The following is a 14,324-nucleotide window of genomic DNA, read 5'->3' as shown; positions in this document are numbered from 1 at the left end:
CACAATGCTATCTCTGTATTATTAATTTCAGGTGCGGCTCAGCATGCTGGCCTTTATTACTTTGTACAGTCTGCTAAATTCACTCTCATCTCTTCGTAATCTTCTACGACACTCCAGCAGGCCACTTCCGCTCTGCGTGCTTGGCCACCCGGTGCATTTATTGCATACTTCTGCAGTCTTGCTCCCCGTCACAAGCATGCACCTCTGAAGAAACACAGCAGATATTTAAAAGAAGAAATCTCACACTTAGCACAACGCCCTTTCAAATACTTGATTTTTTCAATATGTTCAGCTAACTTAGTTACAACTCACGAGATTAAGTTGCCCGGCTAGTTGGTGATGTATTTTCCGAAGAAGTTAGCGCAAAAAACGGTGTTCTCTACACCCAACAAGCTGTCAAAGCTTTGCCCTCGCATCAATCGTTGTGCCGGTGGGGCTGCAACAAGAAGCATGGGAACGCCTGTGTTAAATGTGCCACAGGTGTGGTTTAGCGCATCCCCCTCCCTTGTGGAGCTTCATGCGTTGGGGAAACTGGCAGCTGCATTAATGACCGGCTACGGGTGCATGCTAATACCGTAGAAAATAAGGACACAAATGCGAACCTCATGCGGCACCTTTCTACGTGTGTCAGCTCGTGTAGGGCAAGATTTGAGAAGACCACGATTCTTGGCAAGAGCGGGAATGATAAGGCTAGGCTCCTTCTAGAGGCTTATTACATCAAAAAGTTGTCCGAGCGTTGTGTGAGTAACATCTGTTCACGTGTATTCTGCTGAAAGTGATTTTTTAGACTCGTTCTTTTAGTAACTTGTTGCTAGAGTGCTGTGCCTGTCCTGCCCTCTCTACGGGCATGCTCGCCGTTTTTCCTTTTCATACGCCTTGTACAACCGCATGAATGAACCGTCGGTAGCAGCGCTCGTGAATGCCTTGTGTGTCCCTTCTTCTGTCTCTTGTCCGTTTTTTGCTCTAACTTCTTCAGATAGATACAACTGCACTGCACTGCTCTGTGAAGCTCTTAGTTCTTACTGTTACACCAAGAATTCTTGCAATACTGGAACGAAAAATTCGTGCTCGAATCAGATTTACTGTACATTGCTCAAACTCATATCACTACGACCCTTATAATCGGAAAGTGGCACGTTCTTTGCGTAAAAATTGCATTCTTGTAAGCAGAAAATCATCACCAGGCTTCACCGGATCACCTGGCACAAACTCCGCCTGCAACACGTGGCGTTTTCCGGCTCCTTTAGCATAAATCCTTTTTTTTTAAGTACAACCAGGAGACTGATTTTGTGGTGGCAGTTTATTTTGGGACCTTAGACAGGATGCTATGGCATTGACCTGAATTCCCACAAAGCTCATCTGCTGCCTCAGCCACCAAATAAAATTTTGTGATGCCTCATCGCTTTGTAGAGCTCAAGTTTTCTTCACACTGTGTTACCATTTACAAATTTTTTAGTTAAGATTTAAAGTACCGTTTATGCTTCCCCTTCATGAACATCTACAATGTCTAACCACAGCACGCAGGTCGCTGCACTGTTTGTTAACAGAGTGACTGACAAGAGAATTGCTTCCAGAAGCGGACTGTGCAGAAAAGCACATGGAAAAAAATACCCTATTGGTGCCATGCTCTTATGAGAAATTTGATGTAAATTTTTAAGAGACATCAGCTTAGGCAACAGGACATTGCTGGTATAACATTCACAGCTGTTAAATTCGATACACTCATTTTTCTGTGCAGTTCAGATAATTCTCCTCCCCCCCCCCCAAAAAAAAAAAAAGCTACGTGTCGAAGGCAAACCTGATGTCGGGAATTTTAGTTTTAAAGTTAGGTTTGAATAAATAGGTAATATCTAATAGAAATAAACGCTTTGTCTTGGTTTACCGGTTCAGTCTCACAGCAACTCAGGATGTGAGTCACCGTAGCGGAAGGCTCCGGATAATTTTGGTGACCACCTCGGGTTCTTTAACGTGCAGTTACATCGCACAGCACATGGGGCACTAGCATTTCGCGTCCATCGAAAGACGACCGCCGAGGCAGGGATCGAGCCAGCCTTCTTTGGGCCAGAATCTGAGCACCATAGCAAATGAGCTGTCGCGACGGCTACGGAAATAAATGTTAGCCCATTGCGTACCTGGGGGTAGTCTGCTAACCACGATCGTATTAATGCAAATTCGTGCAGAATTTTGTAAGCCTCACTTAGTTTCAGTGGTTAAATATAACACAATGGTACGAAACTCGATTGCAGTTCATGATTCTTAGCATTCACTTTTAGGAATGATTGGCAAGATGAGGTCGCTGCCACTGCTTTTAAGTATGCCCTTCTCATTAAATCATGTTGATAACTTTTCGGGCTAGCTTTGATGATCTGCATGCTGTTTCAATACGATGATGAGCGTTAATAATTATTTTTATTAATACAAAACACGACAAGAACAAGGGCAGGACATTCGAACCTAACACTTATTGCCAGTTACGTTGCCTTAAAAAAGGCAAAAATGATGGCCGCAATAAAGAGAGAAATAAAGTTTCCTCTTGTCGAGCAGGGCCAGAAAGGAATGTTCCAGTGGTTTGTGAAATTGTACAACGGTCGAAACCGCGCTTCGAATATCATAAGGGTTTGCTTGTAGCCATTAGTGTCTTTTTAAGAGAAGACAGGCTGCCATTTCTATTTTTTGCTGTACTAATACAGCAATCGAGAAGATAACGAAACCTGCAGGAGGTAAATATAACTTACCTTAAAGGTGCAGCCAAGTTCTTGAAATGAACAATTGACAGGTATCAATGGGCAAACCGGATAATGCTCATTTTGGAGCTGAAAGAACAAATACGCAGTCGGATGAAATATACGCCACTGCGAATAACGAAATTTTGCACTGAATAAACCCCTTCGAGACTAACGCGATTACAGGGAGCTAGCGTAAGAGATAATCAAGCGGAGTAGCTCTCCTCCGGAACGAAGTAAAAATCCTTTGGTGGTTGTTAAAAATCGTCGGTAAGAAAGAGTGCACAGTGAACAAACCCTATAACTGTTTGAACATTTCAGCGAGAAATAAAAGAGGCACATACAATGCATGAACGATGAAAGTTATTCACCTAGGAATGAATTACTTCTCGATAATCGAGATAAACAGACAGCACTTATTTCCGGAGAAAAGTACCTCATATTTTTCCTTCCGAATATATTAAATCCGTTCAGTACGATTTTCTAAGCAGGTACAATGTGCGCAGTTCGTGTACTGTTAATTATTATTTCATTTGGACTAAAATGTGTGAATATCTTGTGGCAAAAGGTGCTCCCTTTTTGCAAATATAAAACACAAATATTCAAGTAATGATACCTGGACATGTATTAAGTTAAATGAAAACCAAATCTACTGTGAAGCACAGAGAGACAAAGAGATAATTTTTAAATGAAAGGGAGGACAAAGAGGTCGGCCGGAAAGATAGTTATCTGGCTTGCTGCTCTGTACTGGGGAATGGGAACAGGACAAGAACTATGGCATTGATCGGTAACGATGTGGTGAGAATATGTATAAGAATATGTAAGTATAAAATTTGGGAGAGGGTCAAAGAGTGAATTTTCGTAAAGACATGTGGCACACCCTTCTACAGATGCTGTGCCCGAAGTTTCGTGTTCAAAATATAGCCTCCAGACTATATTTAAAGAACGGAATGAATTATTTATTGTGAAAAATCAAATATCCGGAACTTCATTCCGAAGCGTATTCTTTTCTTCAAAGAGTGCTTGCCCAGGCGAGCTTCAGACACACCGAAATGAAAGACACGTGTTTTCTGTAGGCATTATTTCTTACGCAGTATATTCACTCACTGCAGTGTATTATCCCATGTGACTGGGTAACACTTACACCACGTTTTAAGAAAAGCTGGGATTTTGCGTGCCTTTAAATAACATTACAGTTCCATTACATTACGCGGTGGCTCAGTGGTTATGGTGCTCGGCTGCTGACCCGAAAGACGCGGGTTCGATCCCGGCCGCGGCGGTCGAATTTCTTTGGAGGAGAAATTCTAGAGGCCCGTGTACTGTGCGATGTCAGTGCACGTTAAAGAACCCCAGGTGGTCGAAATTTCCGGAGCCCTCCACTACGGCGTCTCTCATAGCCTTAGTCGCTTTGGGACGTTAAACCCCATAAACCAACCAACCAACCATCCAAGAATGCTTTATTTCAATGCATCAGTGCCTTTTTCGAAAGTAAAATGTATCGAAGCAATTCAAGGCAACAAGCATTATCTTTGAACCCCCGGTCCTATTGACCGATACCATGCCTTTTGTATTGGATGATACTGGTGATTTTTCTTGACGAAAGCAACTCTTGTAGCTTTATTTGAGCTGTGTAATTAAATTTTGGTATCAAGAGAGGAAACAATTACCCTACCCCATTTCGATTCGCATAGACTCTAATATTGAAACACCCGCAGTCTCCACTTTCTCGCGAGTTTAAAACGTTTTGCTTTTTATCAATACTTTTCTTTTGAAGGCCATATATTTACGGCTATTTATGAAAAGGTGGTGAGTAGAGCCCATTGAACTTAGTGATTTGTAAATTCGTCTCAGCGATCGCAGCCATTGATTGACGTTTTGCTACCCGCACAAAACTGCACCCTTCTATTCGGTGTATCTAATTACTAAAACGTATAATTCTACTTTCTGCTTCACATATTAGGGAAAAGGATTAGAAAGAACGTATTAAAGACTAAGAGTTCACGTCACTTAGCGGCTACTTTTTCCTGTTTTCAGAAATAAGAGTGAATGCGGTATCCGCGCAGTATTAAAATACCCCAGAGACGAGTAGTTACCACGAAAATGCTGCTGACTTCTTGGTCACAATGGGGGCATGACGCAGGACCTCGGTCGCATTCTTCTTCATGCGCCTGCATAGGAAAATGTCTAACATCAAGCAAAACGTTCCCAAAAGGCTGAGGTTAATACCCTGTTCCTGATTTATTTTTTGGTGCAAAAATTTATTGTTCCGCATCTTTCTCAATAGCACAGAGCACATGACAAACAAAACTATGCTGCTCTATTTTATTTGCTCCAGCTAATCTAAATGTGCGCACAAAGGAAGAGCTGATTTACTACTTATGATACAATAATTACGTACCGATGGGGAAAGAAGGGAATCTCGATCACGTCGTTGCACGATTCCACGCTGCCGCGGATAAGCCTACAAGCTCGACTGTGTAATAAAGTATTTAAAACATTTTTAATTTCCCGAAGGCGAGTTCACATCTTAGAAAACGATATTCAGTTGGAGTCCTACTAAAATGGGTAAAAGAAATAGAACAAACCAAGATCGAAGCATCACTGTTTTGAAAATATATTGCTGCCGACATACGACATACGAGCTTTATTAGCCGAACAAGCACTGCTGACAAGGTTGGCTAGCGAAGGAAATCGTAGGTGCTGGCTCAAACAGTTTTTCATCTCAACTTGCGCTGCAGCTGTTGATGAGAATCTTTAGAACCACCTGCGCGAAAAAAGCCAACCACCCTGGCGATTTATGAAGGCAACAAGCATCATGGTCGAAGTGCGGAGACACATGTAAATTTTCACGCCCGCGTCACCCAGGTCTCGGAAGGGCGCTACGGGCTCAATATGCACGTACTGAATAGGTGCATTCGAAGTGTTCGCGGGTCTAGGGTACTTCGAATATATCTTCGAAGAAGACAGGTGATGCAGAGGTCACATTGAGCCAAAACAAGTAATGACGGAGGAAAACTCATTTCCATGCATGCTGTTGAAGCGGTCTTTTTGGCTCCCATATTCGTTGGACGTGAATGACTTATTGAGCTTCCGGTACTCTTGAGCGTTTCACCAGGGTGGAAATTTGGGCAAGTCGGTATTGATCCATAACGTAAGAGTAGCGCAAAACCAGGACGACGGACACAAGGGGAGAGAACACACACCAACAACACAGGCGCTAACTTCCGACTGACGAAGAGAACCAAACCCAACTAAGTGAACGGAACCTGAGCAGAAGTAGCGCATGGGCTGACCTAAGATAAAAAATCGAAAAAAGGTGCGAAAAATACGATAAAAAATGTGAGATCACGGATGTTTTGAACCCAAGAAGGCCAGCTCTCGTTTAGACAAGGAAATGGACGGAGTACTAACGCAGTTATCTTGTAAGGCAGCAATCTGTGCAGCTTCCACAATTTCGCGAGTTAGCTTATCTCTACTCTTAGCAACGACTGAGCATTTGTCCAAAAAAGGCACGCACTGGCAATCTTTGTGTTGTTGGTGTGTGTTCTCTCCCCTTGTGTCCGTCGTCCTGGTTTTGCGCTACTCTTACGTTATGGCTCTTGAGCGTATTTGGAGCCTCAAGAATCATGTGGATTGCGATGAATTGTGTTGGTAAGAAATGATGATGTCAAGAGGAGATGAAGGCTCACGCCCGCGCAGGCAGCAGGGAAAAAGAAGGGGAAAAACCAGTAGTGCTGTGTGTGATCATGTTCTTATAGCACGGGACGAATCGTAGCGCTACGTCCAAAGTTGGGCTTGTCCTATGTCATGTACACTAACATGTCGCCTCCAAATGTCCTGGCAAGAATTTACTGTCAGGCATTTGATCTGCGGCTCAGTCCGATATGGTGTTGATAGTAGTGGACTCTAAAGCGATTATCCCCGTCTTTTTTCGTTACAAGGACGACAGGTGAGGACAAAAGCTCGGCGATGGTGGAGTGGTGGTACATTTACAATGTTGAGAAATATATGCCTTTTACTACGAAGTTAAGCAAGGCGTATAGTGCAATTATTCGCCCGACCGAAGACGCTACCTCTATTTTTCATCACGTCGCATGGCCTTGACAAAAAAGAGAAGCTCACCGGCTTTTCAGCAGCCGTAACGTCACATCCGCATGACTGGCATTCCAAAAGTCTCATAGGACACTGGTCTCGCATGTGGTGTCCGAAGCTCCTTCTTTCTTGCAGTATGCCACAAAGAGGGCATTCCACTTTCAGGTTTAGCCTGCAAGACTTGTAATGCTCCTGGAACATGAAGGCGAGACAGAATATTAGATGAAAAATTTTTATGATGGCAAAAAGAGAAGCTCGTCATTTTGCCTGGGCCAAGGTGAAAAGACTAGGAGATTCTTATTGATATTAGCACCAAAAAAACTGCCTAGAGTTTACTTTTTCATCACCTGCTTCCTGAATGGCGCGTCATCAACCAAGAACTAAGCCCATGAAGTACCGCTTGTTGTATGGTGTTGAGGTGGGCCACAGTTATGAGATCGACAACAAAACCGTCCTGTAGCCCATAGGGGAGATCTGGCCCACGAGAACATGGGTTGTCTCTATCCTAATAACGCAAGTCTCACAATGTATGGCCAAAATATACACTCACCATTGTTTTCTTCCTATTGTTTAAATGTTTGACGGCCTTAGGGAGCGGAAATATCTAATAATGTTTTATTCTGCTGGCATACAAATAAAACTGAAATCTGCTTTCATTTCAACGGCTCTGACATTCTGACTGCAAGGCAGTTTTCATCGTCTCTACTGTGCCTCGTGGCATCGTTGAGGAGCAGGAACTTTCCTTCTTTTACTTCTGAGTGATTGTTAAAAGTGTGGGTGGTGGAGCTGTCACTTTTCTGCCGTATTTACTTTTTACCTACACTGGCCTTGTCTAGAAAACCTCGACTTTACATGGTAGCTCGATGTTTAAGGCTTTCGAATGTTGAGCTCCAGGTCTGTGGAGATTATCTTTGTCACGTAGCTGCGCCAAATACGTTTCAATAGAGGCGAAATGTGTAGGGCGCTTCGTACGCTGCGCCATGCCATTGCATGTGAAACAACCAAACCTGGAGGCATAAACCTGCAGCCCTCCCCAACAGCGGGCCTTATTTTTTCCTTTTTTCACTCTCTCCTTCTTACTTTCCTTCAATATGCGGTTCACGTATCCAACGAAAGTGTGATGATTATAGCGACCTTCCTTTCCCCAGAGAAAACTATTATCGTAAATAAACTAGACTGGCCAGAACCGCTTGACAGGTATGTTGCAGCACCTCTCACATGTTTCTTACATGCGCTTCGTGCTTAAAGCACATCGAGAGCTATCGAGCGGGGAGCTGCTTTAGGGACATTATACCGGAGAACCATCTCTGTAATCCATCCACGAGCAAAGAAAAGGGGAGAAGGGGAGAAGAATCGATGGAAGGCGAGAAACCATTTGCGTTTACATCAGTATACACTTTGGTCGTACAACGCAAGAAATGAACCTAAGAACAGCAGAAACCGATAGAGAGCCCCAAGGCTCGTTCGCACTAAAAAACCTCTTCAGGCCGTCGCTTAACAAGCCGCATTTTTAGCACAGTTTTGTTCATCATCGCATTCTGCGAATTTCGATCAATTAAAGCGTAATTAAAGCGTAAAGAAAGCCACTTAGGCAACAAAGAATGAATTCTGCACGTATAAAAGCCTTGATCGGGTTGTTTCTACTATTGTATTAGCGACTTCTAGTGATTTCTTGCCCGCCGCAAATCACTCCCATTTTGTCCGCCTGCCAGCCTATATAAGATTTAGAGAGGACGTTTTCATCCGGAAATAGCTATTTGCTTGTATAAGACAACAAGGATGAAGCTGTTAAGGATATCTGTAAAAGATGAAGCGCTCCTAAATTTTCTACATTAATTGAAGCAAAGTCAAGCACAAATAGAATATTTCCTGCGCCATTTTAGCGAAAAACTACGGAGCCTTCCTAACCACATTTTTAAAGAAGAAAATGCCATAACATTTAGGTTGCCTGCTATGATGTCTACAATGAGTACTTACTGCGATTTCCCCGACAAACCTCCGACTGGAACCGGTTCTATTAACATTATTTGGTATGCACAAATCATCACATTCTGGAGTGTTCGGGTGCATTTCAGTAGATTATCATGTCGGGTTTTACTAATCCGACCTACTAAATCAGTTCAATCGACCCACTGCTCACCACTAATGAACCTTAATTTTCTCGGGAGGGTCTACTTTCAAAATCTGGTGTTACCGTAAAATTTTGGGGGTTCCTCAGATTTTTAAATTTCATGGTGCCCTGCAATTGATTCACAACAGGCCACGTGGTGCTTATGACATCATGAGTCTCTCGATCGCATTCATAAATATCGGGAAGTCCTCATATGAATACTAGCGCAGTAGTGCAATGGTTAAAAGATGCGCACTTCCCGTAACGTGGCAATTTCAAACACAGCCACTGGTGAGGCTTGTGCGTTGCAGGTTGGTCTTTGTTTATCTATAAGGGTTTATTGGGATTTAACGGCCCCCATCGACTAAGGCTCTGAGGGACGCTGTAGGGAAGGGCGGCGGAAATTTTGACCACCTGGGGTTCTTTAACGTGCACTGACATCGCTCAGTACACTGGCCTCTGGAATTTCGCCCTCATCGAAATTCGGCCGCCGCAGCCGGTATCGAACCCGCGTTTTTCAGGTCAGCAGCCGAGTGCCATAAGCACTGAGCCAGCGCGGCGGCGTTACACGAACAGGCTGGTCTTGGAGAGTTCCCATAAGGCTCATGGTCACCACCACGGTGTGTACCTAGGTTGCAGCACCATTGAATTTGTTTTCATTGCACACATTGCCAGAACTCCATAGCTCGCACGCGGTGGGTAGGTGCCACGTGCCATGATGGTCATGTTGCGATGACATTGCAAGGTCACGTGACCTGATTGACTAATGATCAATTTAACTGGCACCTGCAATAGTGGGCGGTTTTTCCACAGTCCGGCGGCCAGGCTGACACGAGTCACGGTTGGTGGGTTGTGATGAAGTCAAAAGGTCAAGTTACATCTCTGGACGAATAGGAGATTTTGGTCAAAGAGAAGGTGCAAATTTTTTTCGGGACGAGAAACTAAATGCCATCGCATCAAGAACGCGTAGAGGTGGTGCATGAGAGAGTGGGCCATTTTTTTACTTGCAATTCCCCTCCAAAGTTTTTCAACAAAATTGCAGTTAGGGGGCTGCCTTGTTCTCTACCATATCTTAGCCTGGTTACTAAAGTGCTTGGGTGCCCAATGTTTGCATTAAGCGCGCTCGTTCCACAAAAGATGTGGTTCACTGAAAAGTGCGGTTTTTTTTTTTATTGGTTTTTGAGGAAAGGGAAAGGCGCCGTAATTGCATGACACCACAGTGGCCCCCGGAACCGCACCGTAACCAAAGGGAGGAAGGTACGAGTGAAAGAAGTAGAGAAAGAGGTGCTGTAGTGGAAGACTGGATTAATTTTGCCCAGCTGGGGATCATTGAAGTTCACTGACATCGCACACCATACGGGCGTCTTCTGCGTTTCGCCTCTATCGAAACGGGGCCACCGCGGCCAGATTGTTCGAAGCCAGGTTCAGTTGACTAAAGTTTTTTTTTTAATCAAGTATTGGTTTTCATATCTTAGCAACATATAGCCAGCTTAATGCGCTTAGAGACTTCCACACTGCTATTTGTTCACGGAATAGTTAGAATCCATTCATAATATTGCAAACAAAGAGGTGCTAAGGTCATAAATTTCAGTGCCACTGATTGCCTAGTCTTCGCAACCGTGTTCCAGGCTTCGCGCTAGTATTTCAGGTAACGAGAAGCATCGAATTATCTAGAAGATTTAATGTGGGTAAGTTCACTGAGCATTGATTGCAAGAGCTGCAGGAATGTTACCAAGACATCGTTGAATGTCCCATTGAAGGCACATTTCGAATGTTGATTGGGGCAGAGAGATGATGCCGTAAGCAGCGATTCCCATTCTTCTTTATTTATTTCCATCTGCAAAAAGAAAACAAAAAATTGCATGCAACGGTGAACGAAAGACTGCTACAGCGTTGACGGAATAATAGTTACGCTTATTTATTCATATTTGCATTTATTTTCTTGTTATTATATTATTTTCATTTATTATCATAATTATATTGATGTACTTAATAACATTTATTTATTTATTGATCTACGATGAGGTACCCATATGAATAACATGTGCACCAAAGCCTTTAAGTTCACTCTCTGGTTTATCCGGCGAAAGCTTTCAAAAGCCCCTGTCCATGGTAAGTTAGGAGCACAAAAAGCGTTAGTCAGACCATGTTTGGAGTACCCTTCGTGTCTGTGGGACCCCTTCTGCTACATCGGAATGACGTCACGCCAGCTTACGGAAAGTTATCGCTGCTGTCCGCCTCCTCACACACATTCTTTAACTGTTTCGCGCAACGCCTACATTAACAATCCTCAAAGCAATAAACCTTGTCTTGACCCAGCCACCACTGGTTATAGTGCGCATTCTTCTGTGGCGACGAGGATGGGATGACAACGGGCCGCCCTCTTAATACGCCGCAGCCTTGGCCACCATGGGGGGATGTGCCAGCCCGCCGCAGTTTAACGAGACGAGCGAAAAGTAGCCACCCTACCAACTTCGACTGGAGGCCGTTCTTTCAAGGCAATGACGTCACGGGCGACAAGAAGAAGCTGACCCTCTTGGTTGCAGCGCTGATGACGCAGACCGTGGATTTACATAGTGGTCGATGCGCGCCAGACAAGGTTAACGCACTTTCTTACGCACAAGTGGTAGCTTTGTAGCAGAAGCACTTTCTCCGAAACTAAACGAAATAGCACAGTCTTACAGGTTCTTTACACACGACCAGCTGCCAGGCGAACCTCTCAAAGATTTCTTAGTAGCCATTCGTCAAATAGCGGGCACACGCAATTTTGGCGGAACGTTGGATCGAATGCTTCGAGGTCGCGTCTTTTGTGGGCTGCAAAGCGCAGGAGTGCGTCGACAGTTGCTTGTGAAGCCGCAGCTGACAAGGAGTGAAGCAGGAGAAATCGTGCTATCAGCCGAAATGGCAGAAGCGAGCGCGCAGGAGATAAGGAGTCATGCCGAAGAAGGAAACGTAACATGCGATGGGAGGACAGTCATATCACCCAAGAAACCAGCCACGGATTATTGAAGTGAAAAGCTTCACTACGCGGGTCACAGCCGAGCTTCGCGTGAGCCCAACTGGTGAGTTATGCTCATGCGCGAAACCGAGTGACGTCACGCGCCGCGCAGGCGGTCGCTCCCCGCTGCTGTCGCAGCCGTCGCCAACTCCTTCGTCTGACAGTTTCGGCGCAGCCGCGCGCTACTGCCCATGTGTGTCGCCTCCTCGCTGTCGCTAATCTGCGCGCTTCTTCTCCTCGCCCACCATTTTACCTTTCGTTGCAGCCGCGTGTTACCCGCGTCGCAGCCGGCAACCCTGCTCTCCGCATTCCCGCGGGCAGTTTTAACCGCGCCGATTACCGTCTCCGCCACCGCACAGGCAGTGCGTGGACGGCCGAACGCCTCCACCGTTATCGTGGTGCTCCCAGTGCATTGTGCGCGAACTGCGAAAGCATCGAATCGCTAGAACACCTCCAGAGCGAAATGGCACGAATCAGAGGATTGCCGGTTCCGTTCGGCAGCAAACTTCAAGTATCAACAGCGGGGCCATTTCATCCGAGCCTGTTTCCGTCGAGAGAGAGGCAGTTCAGAGAAACAGCCGGATCCTAGAATATACGCTTCGCCGTCATTCATTTGCAAACAGATATCGTGGATTTTTTCGATGCGGACGTAACATGCTTGAATAAGGTGATATGAACAGTTTTTCCGGAAAGACGCTATCCGAGCGCCATAAAATCGGTATTTAGATAAAACAAAAGTCGTCTAGAATCATCCATTTTAGAGAGAACAAAAGTCGCTAGGAACTGTCCTCGGTTTTTCTTTGCGGGGTCTTTCTAATCCATCTTCGTAATATAAGACATCGCTAGGAAACGTTCGCTGGGGACTATCCACAGTGAGTTATCTTTTACGCTACTACTAAAAGCAAGGCATTTGCAGCTCCTGCGCGTAAATAATCTGGAGTAAACGGCTTATAATTACAGAAAATTGCCACCGGTGGCAATAAGAAGGAGCTAACAGTAGGTGCAAGCACAAGTGAGCAGTACCAAATCGTCGGTCTCGAAGGGCTATCGACGCCAAATTTTTGCTTGCGTGTTTTCTTCTTTCAAACGATGCGTTAGACTTTCGTATAACACGGAGCACCCGGTGGTATTCGTGAACGGCTGCTAAATAATTTATAATTGAATTTCTTCCTGACACTGTTTCGGTTTCGGTTTCATCAGTCTAACGTTAACTGTGACGCACATTTCGGATACCATGATGCATAAAAATTGGCTATATAATTGCTGTTTTGTCATTCCAGCTCTTCGAAGAGGCTGGATTAAACGTCGTAGTGAATTGAAACTACATATCAGCGATTATATTATACTTTATCTCATGGATCACGTGACAAATGCGTCAGACGTCACAGTTATAATTCGCCCAATGAAACCGAAACAGCAGGAGAGAAGAAATTCAATTATAACTTATTTAGCAGTTGTAGGGAAATACCACCCGGTATTCAATATATTGTAATTTCTACCGCATCGTCTCACAGAAGAACACGGGCAACAAAATTAGGTGTCTATAGTCCACTAACTTTATCTTCATGAACCCAGGGTATGCAGAGCAAAAGATAAAGAATTATAAATGAGCAGTGAAATTACACTGACTTCGTTCAGGGAACCGCACCACTGGCACTTTGGGCAGGTGAACTCGTTCTCTGAGGCCGTGTGTGATTTCGCGCATTGTCGGCAGTAGGTGTGACCGTTGCCATCTTTGCGACCCACTGCTGTGACGGCTTGACACGATGAGCAAAGCACATCAGGCGGGAGCTTATCGCAGAACGTCACCACGACGCCATCCGGGAAATCATCGAAGTCCTTGAGCTTGTATGTCTCCGCGAGGCTCATCCTCCACGCTAGGCAAGGTGTTTCCTGGACGCTATTCGGGAAAAAAGGCGTTACACATTAACTGATTATTCTTAATATACAGACGCATTTAAAAACACAAAATTTCATTTCCAGTCCGAGAATAAAATCGACTGGACGCCTGAATTGTCGATGGGCCGACTTTGAAAACATTTACTGCAAAGGCAGAGGCCGTATACGACTATATGACTAAAAGCATTATTCGGCTTCTGGTATACCAGAAGCCGAATAATGCTTTTAGTCATATACATTGTGTCTTGAATACTACTGTATTGTTTTGCGGTATCGTTTTCTGGTACAAAGAGCACACGCGTGTTTGCGTAGTTCTTATTTTGTTTCTTCATTCTCATTGATTACGTGTGTACACAAATTTATATTCCTTTGTATTGTTAATACTATTACCTTCCCTATATTTTTTTGCGTGAATTTTACGTCTTCTTAATGATTACGTATTCACCCCTCTTCGTCATGATCCGTTTTTTTATTTATAACTCAGCTATGCGCACGCAAATGT

The 14,324-nt window shown here is 44.4% G+C and overlaps 1 protein-coding gene across 4 annotated transcripts in view; it reads right to left on the bottom strand.

Annotated features, from left to right (window-relative positions):
* The window catches only part of LOC149329807 (uncharacterized), a 58,849-nt gene that overhangs the window by 41,535 nt on the left and 2,990 nt on the right, over positions 1-14,324 (bottom strand). For 3 of the 4 annotated variants that reach the window (XM_089559638.1, XM_089559640.1, XM_089559639.1), the window contains exons 2-6: positions 13,553-13,823; positions 10,658-10,762; positions 6,846-7,007; positions 4,817-4,891; positions 2,736-2,813 (exon numbers count right to left, since the gene is read on the bottom strand). In XM_089559638.1, the coding sequence (XP_089415764.1) occupies positions 2,736-2,813; positions 4,817-4,891; positions 6,846-7,007; positions 10,658-10,762; positions 13,553-13,792 (660 nt within the window). In that variant the 5' untranslated portion in view covers positions 13,793-13,823. The remainder of the gene's footprint in view (positions 1-2,735; positions 2,814-4,816; positions 4,892-6,845; positions 7,008-10,657; positions 10,763-13,552; positions 13,824-14,324) is intronic. The other variant, XM_089559641.1, reaches the window with a different exon arrangement.

This window comes from Amblyomma mixtum, chromosome 9 (genome assembly GCF_055824585.1).
Source record: "Amblyomma mixtum isolate Tamu chromosome 9, ASM5582458v1, whole genome shotgun sequence".
NCBI classification, from domain to species: Eukaryota; Metazoa; Arthropoda; class Arachnida; order Ixodida; family Ixodidae; genus Amblyomma; species Amblyomma mixtum.
The sequence above is the reverse complement of the archived record's forward strand: the minus strand, read 5'-3'. Positions and strand labels throughout refer to the sequence as shown.